Source organism: Rutilus rutilus (assembly GCF_951802725.1).
Source record: "Rutilus rutilus genome assembly, chromosome: 14".
NCBI lineage: Eukaryota > Metazoa > Chordata > Actinopteri > Cypriniformes > Leuciscidae > Rutilus > Rutilus rutilus.
This window is the reverse complement of record NC_140219.1, coordinates 37,771,879-37,787,824: the sequence shown is the minus strand read 5'-3', so window position 1 is coordinate 37,787,824 and position 15,946 is coordinate 37,771,879. Positions and strand designations below refer to the sequence as shown.

Below are 15,946 nucleotides of genomic sequence, written 5' to 3'. Positions count from 1 at the left end.
CCAGACCCTCTTCACAACACACACTCCACATGCCAGACCCTCCTCACAACACACACTCCATACGCCAGACCCTCTTCACAACACACACTCCACATGCCAGACCCTCCTCACAACACACACTCCACCCGCCAGACCCTCTTCACAACACACACTCCACATGCCAGACCCTCCTCACAACACACACTCCATACGCCAGACCCTCCTCACATCACACACACCTCTGAACACACTCCACACGCCAGACCCTCTTCCCAACACACACTCCACATGCCAGACCCTCCTCACAACACAGACTCCATACGCCAGACCCTCCTCACAACACACACTCCACATGCCAGACCCTCCTCGCAACACATACTCCACACACCAGACCCTCCTCACAACACACACTCCACACGCCAGACCCTATTCACAACACACACTCCATACGCCAGACCCTCTTCACAACACACACTCCATACGCCAGACCCTCCTCACAACGATATATTTACATCCTGATATATATTCACTAGTGTACACTCCTGATATATATTCACTAGTGTACACTCCTGATATATATTCACTAGTGTAAACTCCTTATATATATTCACTAATGTACACTTCTTCTTATATATATGTTCACTAGTGTACACTTCTTCTGATATATATTCACTAGTGTACACTTGTGGCAGTGAAGAAAATCTGTGCCACAACATTGTTTGTTTTACTTTCACTTTCCCTTTGCGTGAATGGGTGGTTAGATATAGGGAAGTGTGTCGTACCTGGAAATTCTGGGATTATTATTTTGATTTGTTGTGTAAGAGGTGGTTATTTTTTGTGCTATCCTGGGTTAATTTAAATTTTGACAGGTTTAATCCTATCTGGCGCCCGAAGTTTTCTTTAAAATAATTCATTTATGTTAGGGTGGCCACCATCGTTACACTCTCCTACCAGGAAATCCAAGTGAGAGGTGTCAACTTAAGAAAGCCACACAAAACCTTTCCTTGTTAATTTCTGTTCCCCCTCTATCATCACCATTGCAAATTCAACAACTTGACAGTATTAATGAAAAGACATTGATAAAAAATGCTGTGGATGTTGCTCATTTACTCTTTGAAGGTAAGCTACAGTTACTCCAAATCTTGAAAGGCAGCCCTCAGGTATGTACTCTCCGTACTGGACGTACTGAGGTTCTTCAACACCGCATCTATGCCAACAGCCAAGTACCCATCAAACAACGACCATACAGTTTGTCTCCCATTAAGCAACTTGCACTGGATGAGCAACTTGATGAAATGTTGAGGCAAGGAATAGTTGAACCCTCCCACTCTGGTTGGGAATCACCGGTGGTCTTAGTACCTAAAAAAGACGGCAAATTTAGATTCTGTGTGGATTACATAAAGGTTAATTCTGTAACAGAAAGTGACGCTTACCCTCTTCCCAATATAACAGAAATTCTGGAATCACTCTCTAGGGCAGCCATCTTCTCTACTATTGATCTAAACAGTGGATATTGGCAGGTGACCATGGACTCCGACAGTAAAACCAAGACAGCCTTCATCACTCCTGCAGGTCTCTTTTAATTTAATGTTATGCCGTTTGGGCTCAAAAATTCGCCCGCAACTTTTCAGAGGCTCATGGGGACAGTTCTGGGAGAACTAAGGAGAAAAATATGCTTTGTGTACATCAATGACATCATTGTGTACTCTCCTTCAATAACCCAGCATTTCCACGACCTCCAGACTGTCCTCCATAGACTAGAAACTGCTGGTCTCACCATTAACTTGAAGAAAAGTAAATTCTGTCTTCAAGAAATCACCTTCCTAGGACTTGTTGTAAGTGTCAAAGGCATTTCAGCAGACCCATGTAAGACTCAAGCCATTCATGCCTACCCTGTGCCTGCGAACTTGAAGGAAGTTCAGCGTTTCCTCGGTTTAGCAGGGTGGTATCACCGGTTTGTTCGGAATATTTCTAAGATTACTGAACCCCTCAATGCACTGAAAAAGAAGGGACATAGTTTTCAATGGACAATTCAGTGTCAACAAGCTTTTGACCAGCTAAAGTCTTGCCTCACTTCACCACCCATTCTTGGCCATCCTGATCTTCAGCATCCATTCACTGTATACACCGATGCCAGTGACACCAGTCTGGGTGCCATATTAGCACAACGGAGGGATGCTGGCAGAGAGGAGGTTATCGCCTATGCAAGCCTAACCTTAACTGGGGCCGAACTCAATTATACTGCAACGGAGAAAGAATGTCTTGCAGTCATCTGGGCCCTGGAAAAGTGGCAACATTTCTTGGAGCACAAGCTTGGGTCCTGCGATTGTAGAAATTTGATTTTGTTATTGAGTACAGAAAAGGGAAGCTAAATGTAGCTCCGGATGCTCTATTCAGGTCTTCTGTCTGTATCAGATGTTGTCCTGGGGGAAGAACAGCACAAAGACCCCGAAAGTTACAAAACTATTGCAAGCAGTTGCAGATAATTGTACCAGTCTGATTGACCTGTATGAAATTGAGGACAAATTGTATCATAAAACATACCTGGCAAATAACCAGTTGCATTACAGAATCTACATTCCCAGCAGTCTCAGATCCACCCTTCTCCAGCACTATCACTCCACTCCCATCTGTGGCCATGGAGGAATCTACAAGACCTACAAGCGACTTCATTTTGGCCAGTCATGTGGTCAGCTGTGAAACAGCATGTCAAACTTTGAAAAGTGATAACCAAAAACCTGCTGGAAAACTACAGCAAATCACTACCAGCCGCCCAAACCAAATGCTGGGAGTCGACATCATGGGCGCGTTAACACGTAGCACAAACTGAAATGAATACCTGCTGGTTTTTGTTGATTATTATTCCAGATGGGTTGAGTTGTTCCCCATTCGTAGTGCCACAGCCCAGAATGTTGCCTCCACCTTCAGAAAAGACATCCTGACACGGTGGGGTGTACCCGACTTCATTCTCTCAGACCGAGGGGCTCAGTTTGTTTCATCTGTATTCAGAGAGTTGTGTGAGAACTGGAGTATTACTCCCAAATTAACTACAGTTTACCACCCACAAACTAACATGACGGAGAGAGTAAATCGAATTCTCAAGAACATGATGGCAGCCTATGTGGATGACAACCATCAGGGGTGGGACCAGTTCTTACCAGAATTCAGATTCGCCCTTAATTCAGCCGTTCAAGAGACCACTGGACTAACCCCAGCAGAACTCCAGTGTGGGAGTGTGGCAGTGAAGAAAATCTGTGCCACAACATTGTTTGTTTTATTTTCACTTTCCCTTTGTGTGAATGTGTAGAGTATTTCAATTAACAACAGAATGAAATGAATGAAATGTTATCAAATGTTTACTTTTTCTCTTTTCTTTTTTTTTTATGGACAATTTGTGAATGAATGTGGACACGAATCTGCAAACGTGGATTAGCGTGATGTGTTTTCTGCACGGATTTCAAAGACCGAGTTGATTATTACTGCTAATGTTGAACTTTATTTTTATTGTTTGTTTTTTTATTTCCATTTCATTTTTTTTTTTTTTTAAAGGAGGTTGTGTTATTATTATTATTATGAACATTATATACTTGAATAATAAATATCCCTTGTGAACTGAATTTTTCTGGGATGATTATTTTGATTTGTTGTGTAACAGGTGTTTTTTTTTTTTTTTTTGCTATCCTGGGTTAATTTAAATTTGACAGGTTTAATCTTGTCTGGCGCCCGAAGTTTTCTTTAAAATAATTTATGTATGTTAGGGCGGCCTCCACCGTTACACTCTCCTTCTGATATATATATTCACTAGTGTACTCTCCTGATATATATGTACACTAGTGCAGCCTTTCTCAAAGTGGGTGCCGCGGCACACTGGGGTGCCCCCTGACTGTGTCAGGGGTGCCGCCAAAACATTTCGTAGGTAAAAAAAAAAAAAAAAAAATCGGACATTTCATATTATAAATATATTTGAATTTACATAAATACATTCTTCTTATTTTTAACCCTTTCGCACGTACGACCACACCGGTGTGATCAGTCTAGGCTGGTCCCTGGAGTGTACGATCACACCGGTGTGATTAGAACGGTCAGTGCATGACGTGATCAACTGCTAAATTCAAATGTGCTTTCGCGCGTTGGCTGGAGCTGAGCCAGAGACAGGCGCGCTCAGCTGTCATATATCACAACTTTTCAGTGTTTTCATCCACATAATGTTTGTTTTAGGTTTCAGACATAAGTACTAAAAAACAATACATTTAGAGTTTGTAAAATACACACTGATGTCAAAGGAAGAGGCAATAATAATCCTTTCCATTATAATTAGTTTTATTCATATCAGATACACATTGTGTAAGTAACTTTAAAGTTTACTCTGTTCTTCTCCCAGTTCACCTGCCACTTACTTTTATGTATTTCGGGAGAAGTGGATGAATTCACTTATTGTAAATCCAACAGATCCGATTCTCTGAACTGCATCTGCGGCACAAACTAATATGGCATACAGCTCAACTAACGCGATCGTTATAAAGGTGTTCAAAAAACAAAACACTTCCACTTGCATATATTTGACAATCGGAATATCAGATATTTCATGCCATATCTAACAAATTTGTGAATATTTTGAATAAAAAAGGAAAAATGACATAAAAGCAGATCATCATTCATTCAGCTCTGTTGTTGCTGTGGTGTGTCACGTGACAGGCAATGACGCGTCACCATGGAAACCATAAAGTGACACATTCTGAATAACGGTCACCTTGAAAAACTCACGCTGGGGGGTCAGCCAGAATATTTTAAATTTACGTGTGAAAGGGTTTTAAACATATGAACGGATTAATAAAATTGTAAATTCATTTTATATATATATATATATATATATATATATATATATATATAAAATTTGCATTACATTTGGGTTATGCAGTGTTTTTAAATTATATTTTACACTGGGGTGCCTTGAGATTTTATGCACTTTTGAAAGGTGCCCTGACGGAAAAAAGTTTGAGAAAGGCTGCACTAGTGTACACTCCATTTGATAAATAAACACTAGTGTACACTCCTTCTGATATATATACACTATTGTACACTCCTTCTGATATATATTCACTAGTGTACACTCCATCTGATATATATTCACTAGTGTACACTCCTGATATATATTCACTAGTGTACACTCCTTCTGATGTATATTCACTAGTGCACACTTCACCTGATGTATATTCACTAGTGCACACTCCACCTGATGTATATTCAATAGTGTATATTCCTTCTGCTATATATTCAATAGTGCACACTCCTTGTGATGTAGATTCACTCCAACTGATGTATATTCACTCGTGTACACTCCTTCTGATAAACATACACTAGTGTACACTACATCTGATATATATTCACTATAGTGTACACTCCATCTGATAAATATACACTAGTGTACACTCCATCTGATATATATTCACTAGTGTACACTCCTGATATATATTCACTAGTGTACACTCCTTCTGATGTATATTCACTAGTGTACACTCCTGATATATATTCACTAGTGTACACTCCTTCTGATGTATATTCACTAGTGTACACTCCTTCTGATAAATATACACTAGTGTACACTACATCTGATATATATTCACTATAGTGTACACTCCATCTGATGTATATTCACTAGTGTACACTCCTGATATATATTCACTAGTGTACACTCCTTCTGATGTATATTCACTAGTGTACACTCCTTCTGATAAATATACACTAGTGTACACTCCATCTGATAAATATACACTAGTGTACACTACATCTGATATATATACACTAGTGTACACTCCATCTGATAAATATACACTAGTGTACACTCCATCTGATAAATATACACTAGTGTACACTCCTTCTGATAAATATACACTAGTGTACACTACATCTGATATATATTCACTATAGTGTACACTCCTTCTGATGTATATTCACTAGTGTACACTCCTGATATATATTCACTAGTGTACACTCCTTCTGATGTATATTCACTAGTGTACACTCCTTCTGATAAATATACACTAGTGTACACTCCATCTGATAAATATACACTAGTGTACACTACATCTGATAAATATACACTAGTGTACACTACATCTGATATATATTCACTATAGTGTACACTCCATCTGATAAATATACACTAGTGTACACTACATCTGATAAATATACACTAGTGTACACTACATCTGATATATATTTACTATAGTGTACACTCCATCTGATAAATATACACTAGTGTTGTACACTACATCTGATAAATATACTCTAGTGTACACTACATCTGATATATATTCACTATAGTGTACACTCCATCTGATAAACATACACTAGTGTACACTACATCTGATATATATTCACTATAGTGTACACTCCATCTGATAAATATACACTAGTGTACACTACATCTGATATATATTCACTATAGTGGACACTCCATCTGATAAATATACACTAGTGTACACTACATCTGATATATATATTCACTATAGTGTACACTCCATCTGATAAATATACACTAGTGTTGTACACTACATCTGATAAATATACACTAGTGTACACTACATCTGATATATATTCACTATAGTGTACACTCCATCTGATAAATATACACTAGTGTTGTACACTACATCTGATAAATATACTCTAGTGTACACTACATCTGATATATATTCACTATAGTGTACACTCCATCTGATAAACATACACTAGTGTACACTACATCTGATATATATTCACTATAGTGTACACTCCATCTGATAAACATACACTAGTGTACACTACATCTGATATATATTCACTATAGTGTACACTCCATCTGATAAACATACACTAGTGTACACTACATCTGATATATATTCACTGTAGTGTACACTCCATCTGATAAATATACACTAGTGTACACTACATCTGATATATATTCACTGTAGTGTACACTCCATCTGATAAACATACACTAGTGTACACTACATCTGATATATATTCACTGTAGTGTACACTCCATCTGATAAACATACACTAGTGTACACTACATCTGATATATATTCACTATAGTGTACACTCCATCTGATAAACATACACTAGTGTACACTACATCTGATATATATTCACTATAGTGTACACTCCATCTGATAAACATACACTAGTGTACACTACATCTGATATATATTCACTGTAGTGTACACTCCATCTGATAAATATACACTAGTGTACACTACATCTGATATATATTCACTGTAGTGTACACTCCATCTGATAAATATACACTAGTGTACACTACATCTGATATATATTCACTGTAGTGTACACTCCATCTGATAAACATACACTAGTGTACACTACATCTGATATATATTCACTATAGTGTACACTCCATCTGATAAACATACACTAGTGTACACTACATCTGATATATATTCACTATAGTGTACACTCCATCTGATAAACATACACTAGTGTACACTACATCTGATATATATTCACTGTAGTGTACACTCCATCTGATAAATATACACTAGTGTACACTACATCTGATATATATTCACTGTAGTGTACACTCCATCTGATAAACATACACTAGTGTACACTACATCTGATATATATTCACTGTAGTGTACACTCCATCTGATAAACATACACTAGTGTACACTACATCTGATATATATTCACTATAGTGTACACTCCATCTGATAAACATACACTAGTGTACACTACATCTGATATATATTCACTATAGTGTACACTCCATCTGATAAACATACACTAGTGTACACTACATCTGATATATATTCACTGTAGTGTACACTCCATCTGATAAACATACACTAGTGTACACTACATCTGATATATATTCACTGTAGTGTACACTCCATCTGATAAACATACACTAGTGTACACTACATCTGATATATATTCACTGTAGTGTACACTCCATCTGATAAACATACACTAGTGTACACTACATCTGATATATATTCACTGTAGTGTACACTCCATCTGATAAATATACACTAGTGTACACTACATCTGATATATATTCACTAGTGTACACTCCATCTGATATATATTCACTAGTGTACACTCCATCTGATAAATATACACTAGTGTACACTACATCTGATATATATTCACTGTAGTGTACACTCCATCTGATAAATATACACTAGTGTACACTCCATCTGATAAATATACACTAGTGTACACTACATCTGATAAATATACACTAGTGTACACTCCATCTGATAAATATACTCTAGTGTACACTACATCTGATATATATTCACTATAGTGTACACTCCTTGTGATGTATATTCACTAGTGTACACTCCATCTGATACACTAATATGTACACTCTATCTGAAGCTCTGTATGTACACTCTGTCTGTGTTACATATCCACTAGTGTACACTATATCTGACACACAACCATTAGTGTACACTCCTGATACATTCACTAATATTGTAGTATGGTTCGTTACTCCAATATGGCCTTGTCTCCAGTAACATAATGTTATTTGTGGTTCAAACTTGATCTTTTTTTAGTCTCTCCCCACATTCTGTTCGCTCCCTAAATTAATAGTGCTAATGATCTCGCAGATGGAACATTTACACTCATGCACACACTTGTACTCTCTCAGGCATGACACATGACTGATGATGCACGTCACAGCTACGCCAACACACGTCCATGCAAACAGAACCATCTGGATGGAGCGTATGAGGGGATGATGAGATTTAGGAAACGAGAGATGAATGAATGGCTGGCTCATGAATGCCTGAATGCAAGTGATTGACACACGAGACAGCAGAACAATGCCGAACACAAAGCCTAGAACAAACAGCACACTGTGAGAGAATGAAGCAAGTGCGTCTTTGGTGAAGAAACTTCCGGTTGATTTACTGTGAGAGTTTGTATACCCACAAATGGCCATAGGAAAGATCTCATTGTAACCTCCATTGTTACACCTAGACAGGAATTAGATGAGAATACATGGAGAATGTGCCCAAGCTCCTGTATCTCCAAAGTGTCTCCTTGTGACGGTCAAGCATTTCAATATAATATATAATCTGCTATCTACATGATCATACAATTATTATTTCAGTTCTTTCTCAATTGTTTACTTCGGTTGAAAATGGTGTCGTGTAAACGGCCCATAAATTAATAACTATTGATTTTTATGACGGAAATGAATCAAGGATGAACATACTTATACTAAACAATGATCTTATTCTAGATCTGCTGTACAGCAGAAACAAACTTTGTTGCATTAATTTCCTGTTTTCACTGAAAGCTGCTTTGAAACAATCTTGAAAATTTTGAGCAAGAACAGAACCAGCCAATGTTCAAAACTCTCTGCTTGCCTTAGCTCAATTCAACACGGTAAGCTTGTAATAATGTTTTTAATTCCAGTGGTACTGGTGGATTTCCGCGGGAAATTCAAGCATGTCTTTGTGTCATTACGTAAAGTCCACATAAAGTCACATCTGTATGCATAAAGTCACATCTGTCCACATAAAGAAGAGTCTCAGCTAGTAGGCTATGAGTGTGAGGATGCTGGAGGTGGAGATATATAGCCTTTTCTCACAGCACTTGATATAATTATAATTAAACTTATCAGTTTGATGGCGGATCCAGAAAGGTTCAAACGACAATCACCAGTAACAACTGGAGATTCACACAGAAAAAAATTAGACTGCGAGCTAGAGTTCTCAACGGGTCGGGTCGGCCCGACAAACCCGACGGGACCCGCGGGTTCGGGCCGGGTTCGGGTCGAAAATATAATCAAATGACTCGGGTCGGGTCGGACCTCGGGCTTAATCTTTTCCAGTCAGTGAAAAAAAAAACATTTATTAATCATCGCTGCTGTTCACCGTAAAGAAAGTCTGGCTGCAAGTGCATCACGGAGAGGGGCGGGGGCAGACCTGACGCCGCTGTGTGCACGCCTTTAGCCTGGAGAAGAAGATGGAGTTGGTGAAAAGTAAACTTGCCGCAGGTGAATTCACCGTCGCTACTACAGCCTATTTATATATTTAAAGTTTATTGTTTCAGTTGTTTGTATTGTTAAAAGGCGTGAACATTAAAGGTTGATTTGAATTTCCGTCTGCTGGTCATGATAATACGTGTATGAGAAAAAAAAAATCCGACGCGGCGTCGGGCCGCGGGCCGGGTTCGGGCAGATAATTCATGTTTATGTGTCGGGTTACATCGGGTCCGGGCTTTAAAAGCCACGGGCCGGGTCGGGTCGGGTTGTTATTTTCAGGCCCGTTGAGAACTCTACTGCGAGCGGCCCATGCGAAAACAAGGATAATATCAGGAGGGCATTAAATGTAGTCACGCAATGCTGATGTTGTTAACATTAACAATTTGAGAACAAAGTATAATTTGCACGGTTTGACGTGATATGATAAGCGATCGTTAGATTTAATCAGCGTGATTTACTGCAATGCTTTTTTCCCCTTAGTTGGTCAGAATAAAAGTGGATGTTATTTACTTGTTCATACGACATTTTCTGGTGAAAATTATGTTGGTCACACTTCCAAAAGTAGAATGCGAATGCCAGTATCCACACCGTGATTGCGAATGCCAGTATCCACACCGGCGCGGCGACTGACAGCCGCACATTCTCCTCAAAACATTGGATTCATCCGCGCTGTGCCGTGCCGAGGCACAATCCACCTAAAGTTGATAATTCCGCAAATAACTGCAATTGCAGATTTCGAACAGAGATGGCGACAAAGAGGGACAACTATGGACTGCAGCTTTAAATGAGCTGTGAAAGAGCAAACTCTGAGCAATGCACTTAACATCCAGGGGTTTTAGAGTATACTTGTATTGTTGAGGGGGGTTATCTTATGACATATCAGGTGAGGAATTCTAGATAATAGAAAAATGTTAGTTTCAAGTTGTATATCAATGTTAGTTTGTGTTTATTATTTAACTAAAACAGTTATTGCATGCATACTGGCAGCTAACTGAATACTGAAAAAAATATGTGTGTGTGTGTGTGGCCATTTTACAATTGTGCCATTTTAACAATGTTTTTTTGTTTTTTAAATCAGATGTATCACTTCTTCATCACCCTCTTGTTTAAACACAAACACACACACACACACACACACACATCAAATACTGCAACAAGAGATCACTCAGTAATATGGCAAAGATAATGAATATTTATTCATTGATTTTTATTTACAAGTTTTTTATGACAAAGCATGATTGTGTTTGACATTTTGTTCTGTAAACAGCTGAACACGTGCTCACAGAGAGAGAGATCTTACACAGAGAAAAAACCTCAAGTGGTTCCCGAGTTCTTCAGGTTGAATTAAACATTGACTTCCTGCTCTAATTTCACCTGATATCCAAAGTACCTGGCACAACTCAGATTAACTAACACAACCTAAAGTACTTGACACAGTTTCAACACGTGAAAAACATTAGTGACGGGTCTCTGTCAGTCCATTCTTCCATTAGCTCATCTTTTAATCATATCATTTACAATGGAAATATTCCATTGAAAAAATACTCACCTTAACCACTCCAAAAAATATCAGTGCATTATATAATAAAATATCAAAACTAGTGGCATATAAATGTGTCCAATTAGAATATCTCTATTGTTTTATCATTTTATAATTGTTTTATAATTTTTTTCTTGAAATGTAGTCATTTTAAGTGTAGCTTACGTAGTATGAACAGTCTTTTGGAGCCACTGAATGTGATGATGTATCTGGTGTGGTACCCAACAATCACTCAAAAGACTAAGAGATCTACTGACTAGCATGTTCAGGCTCCTGTTGGAAAAGTAAGTCTTTGAGTATGTGCATGTTCCTATTTACACAATGATATGATGTTCATTGATAATTTACGTAGTCTCATTTTGCTGGTATGAGAGTTTTCCTCTCTTGTCAAGAGACTTCCCTCATTGACCTTTACCTCTAGTTTCATTTTCCACATGACTCCCTATATTCCCCTCTTTACTCGTCTCCTTGTCCTATGTTCTCTTATTCTAGAGGAGAACATGACTTGAGTAATCCTGCTGCATGCAGTAGCCCTGTCTCTGTTCTACTGTTTGTTGTGTTTCATGTGTTGTTATATTCAGTCTTGTCTGCCTTTTCTGCATGGCTGCTTCTATGCATTAATCAGCATAAGCCGATCGCAGGACAAAGGTAGTGGAGCATAACAAAAGAGGAAGAGGAGGAGAAGGAAAGTTCAGCCAAAGAGCAAATGGAAAGAGAGAGTCAGTGCTGTGAGCGAGAGGAAGGACAGAAGTGAAGCCGAAGAGGAAGACGGGAGAACGGGAGAGTCGTAACCGGGTGGGCAATCGAGCTCGAAACAGGGGACTGAGGCTGCGTCCTCATTGCCGTAGTTTGCCCAGTACTCTTCGGGCTCCAGCTTGGGCAGAGCAGCCTCCTCCACTGTGAGATCGTACTTGGAGGAAAAGGAGGGTGATGAAGATGAGGGATGCTTGACTGGAAAGGCCTTCAGGGTCTCGCTGCTCTTGTGAAAGTGGCTCTTGGATGATGAGGCCGGCTTGTTCTTTGAGAACCACCAGCGAGTCTTGGTGCTGAAGGTGGTGGTTGTAGTGCCAGCCATGGATCCTGGGTCAGGCAACGGGCAGAGCGCGAAGTCCATCTCCCGCAGGAATCTCAGGTCCTGGCCTTTCCGAGGGGCTGGTGAAGAGCAGGTTACGTCTGAGCTGGAGATCCGAGATTTGCGGAACCACTCCCAGAGCGACCTGGCTTCACATCCGCAGGTCCAGGGGTTGGCATTGAGCCTGAGGAACTGCACCGAGGACGTGTCCTTCAACACCTGACCCGGCAGCTCCTGCAGAGTGTTGTTGAAGAGATAGAGGATGGTCAATCGGCCCAGGTCCCGGAAGGCTCGTCGATGGACCTGCCGGATGCGGTTGTCGTGCAGCAGCAGCCGGTCGAGATTCACCAGGCCGCGGAAGGCGTTCTCAGAGAGGACGCGGATGCGATTGCCATGCAGGAACAGGTGTGTGAGGTTGACCAGGTCGGAGAAGAGTCCGTCGGGGAGGTGTGTCAGCTGGTTCTCCTGCAGGTAGAGGAACTGCAGGCTGTAGAGCTTGAGGAAGAGGTCGGCGGGCAGCTCGGTCAGGTGGCAGCGGTGCATGTGGAGGCTCTGCAAGCGCTCCAGTCCCCTGAACGCCCCCCCGTCCAGCCTGCGCAGGGAAGGGTTATCACTCAAATCCAGTTCCTCTAGGACACGCAGATTGCTGAAGGCACCTGCTTCGATCCATGTGATGTTATTGGAGTACAGCCATAGGACCTGCGGATTCAGAAGGTAAAGATTGATCTCTGCTCATATCTTCACACAGAAGTTGCATTATTTCTCCATTAGATGGCGGAAAACACTGTCTTTATGAGTGAGTCAGTCAGTAGAGAAGACTTTTATATTGAAAGGACTGAAACTTGTTGCGAACACAGAGAAGCAAGACTCGACTGATGAATGACTAGCGTGTCACGGGAAAACCCTTAGCCTAGCTGTTAAAAGGACAAGATATCGCAGCGGACATTCAAACTGATTTTTTATCACGAATATAGGACTGACCTGAAGGAAAATGCTAAATCTACTGTAAATGCAGGTACTCTCGCTCACTCGATCTCTCACTATACTCTGCTCTATAAGCTTCAGTGAACAATATCAGTGAGATCAAACATGTGTTGCGTTGCTAAGAGTGGTTGCTAGGGGTGTTGTGTAGTGATACACAGAACCGTTGGGTGAAGCGGTTATAGCCGTGTTTTATAGCGAATAACACACAGATATTGACCAATCAGAACCAAGGACTGGAACTAACCATTTTATAAACATAAATATGTCCTCACCTGTGTTTCGAAGCCAAAGGAGTCGGCTCTGAGCTCGGCGATACGGTTGTTCTGCAAGAAGACGCGCTGGGAGTCGTAGGGCACACCGGTGGGAACAGCGGTGTAGTTCTGAGACTGACAGCTCACAGTCATGGGCGTGTGGTAGCACACACACAGCCTGGGGCACGCCTGACCCGGTGCACAGCGACATGCCAACAGCCATACCACCAACCACAGAGACAAACCACCTGTGGAGAGAGAAGAGCATAGACTTAACATGAGGTTCATGTTCGCTTGTGAGAAGAAGCTGTTCTACGGTTACTGAAAGTTCTGGAGTGATGCAGACATGAAGAAACACTTTGTCATTTGTCATGCTGGATTAAACATGACGTGACAGATGCTATTTGAGGTATCATTGCTCGGTTAACTAGCCAAAATTTGATATCCTGCTTGACAAAAGCAGCTCTGTGCAGTCGGAGACTCAAACTGTCCATCCGGGACATGACAGGACAGTTTGCATGAAACAAAAAGCTTGGATTCACTTCAGGTTTGTGAAACCGAACCCAATTCAATTACTGCAGCTCATGAATATTTAAGAGGGGAGCTCACGGTGTCCGGTAACTCTACACAATAACATGGCGCTTAAAGACACGCACAGCGTGAATTAATAATACTGCGTGCATTCATGTGACCAGCACAAGATTTTCCTATTAGTTGACCCATGACCTGGTCACTCCACATCTCTTCTAGAACGAGGTGTACTAATTCACTACACAGCACTAATGTGGAAAATGTAACTGTGTACCATTAGTGCATAATTGCGTATACCTGCTTTTTAACAGTTGCTTTATAATTTTCCCATTGTAAACAAATTATTATTATTATTATTATTATATGTATCCTGATTGCATCAAAAGTGTAATGTTCATAAAAATGTGTTTCACACTACAATGTATATATACATGTATATGTATGAATTATGTTATATATTTTATAAAATATAATTACAAAATATAAAATATACAGAACAATAAAAAATTTATTTGATTTATTTATATAAAATGTATTGGTAACACTTTACAATAAGGTTCATTAGTTAACATTAATGTATTCACTAACATAAACTAACAATGAGCAATACATTTGTTACAGTAATTATTAATCTTTTGTTAATGTTAGTTAATATAAATACAGCTGTTCATTGTAGTTCACGGTGCATTAACTAATGTTAACAAACCTTTGATTTTAATACTGTATTAGTTAATGTTGAAATTAATATTAACTAAGATTAATAAATGCTATTAATATAATAAATTAATAAATTCTTAGTTCATGTTAACTAAGGTATAAAACCTTATTGTAAAGTGTTACCAATTTATTTGTAACGTAAAATACACAATAGTCTGTAAAGTTAGATATGCATTTGAATGTCTTTAAATATGCATCTATCAAACATAAACAATGATAATAATTAGTGTTTTCAGCTCATATGCTTCAAAATGTAATCAAAAAATGCAACATGTAGGCTATACAATAAATTGCTGTCATTACGCATCCAATAAAATGATGGATAATCATTAAACATTGACTGATAATTACAGTTCAAAATGTTGGTACTTACTCTTGAAGGTAAGAGTGTTGGAGGCGCGAGCGCTTCGTGTAGTCGCACGAGTTTCCATCCCAAAATCCAAACCGAGAGCGAGTTAGTGTGCGCGTGCTGCTATCTGCTCTTCCGGTCAGCTCTGGTGCTCTGGTGCTCGTGCTGCTCGTGCTCGACTGCGACTGAGGAGAGACGCTCACCGGACGCGTTTATAGTCCAGCACGGGCTGCCCACGGACGCGGGAGACACGGAAACTCTTGTGCGTAACGCGCGCGCGTGCGGGCGGGCTCGGGGGTGGGGGGAGGAAACCGGAGCGTGTGTCTGAGTGAGTGTGTTGAGGGGGATGACTAAATAACTTTAACGGGTGTTTTACATAAATGACTGTATTCTCTAGAGTCGTATTAGTAAACAACAGGCTAGAATTCTTCTACAGCCTCATTTGTCAAATCAGTGTGTAGGCTACAGATAAGGTTAACGGAGGAAAACGTGCAGTATACTTTTAAAAAGGCCTACACAATTA

At 39.9% G+C, this 15,946-nt stretch overlaps 1 protein-coding gene across 1 annotated transcript; it reads right to left on the bottom strand.

Moving 5' to 3' along the window:
* Positions 1-11,154: 11,154 nt before the first annotated feature.
* Positions 11,155-15,628, bottom strand: rtn4rl2b (reticulon 4 receptor-like 2b). The gene is made up of 3 exons (XM_084429500.1): positions 15,448-15,628; positions 13,848-14,074; positions 11,155-13,290 (listed from the first exon to the last, which is right to left on the bottom strand). Exons 1-3 carry the CDS (start codon positions 15,503-15,505, stop codon positions 12,211-12,213), a joined length of 1,365 nt encoding a protein of 454 aa, XP_084285626.1. The 5' UTR covers positions 15,506-15,628; the 3' UTR covers positions 11,155-12,210.
* Between the last annotated feature and the right edge of the window lie 318 nt (positions 15,629-15,946).

Coding starts and splice junctions, on each gene's coding strand:
- rtn4rl2b (XM_084429500.1), bottom strand. CDS start 15,505: ATGGAAACTCGTGCGACTACACGAAGCGCTCGCGCCTCCAACACTCTT. Junction 14,075..15,447: donor CAACACTCTTACCTTCAAGA/GTAAGTACCAAC, acceptor CTCTCTCCACAG/GTGGTTTGTCTCTGTGGTTG. Junction 13,291..13,847: donor CCTTTGGCTTCGAAACACAG/GTGAGGACATAT, acceptor CTGAATCCGCAG/GTCCTATGGCTGTACTCCAA.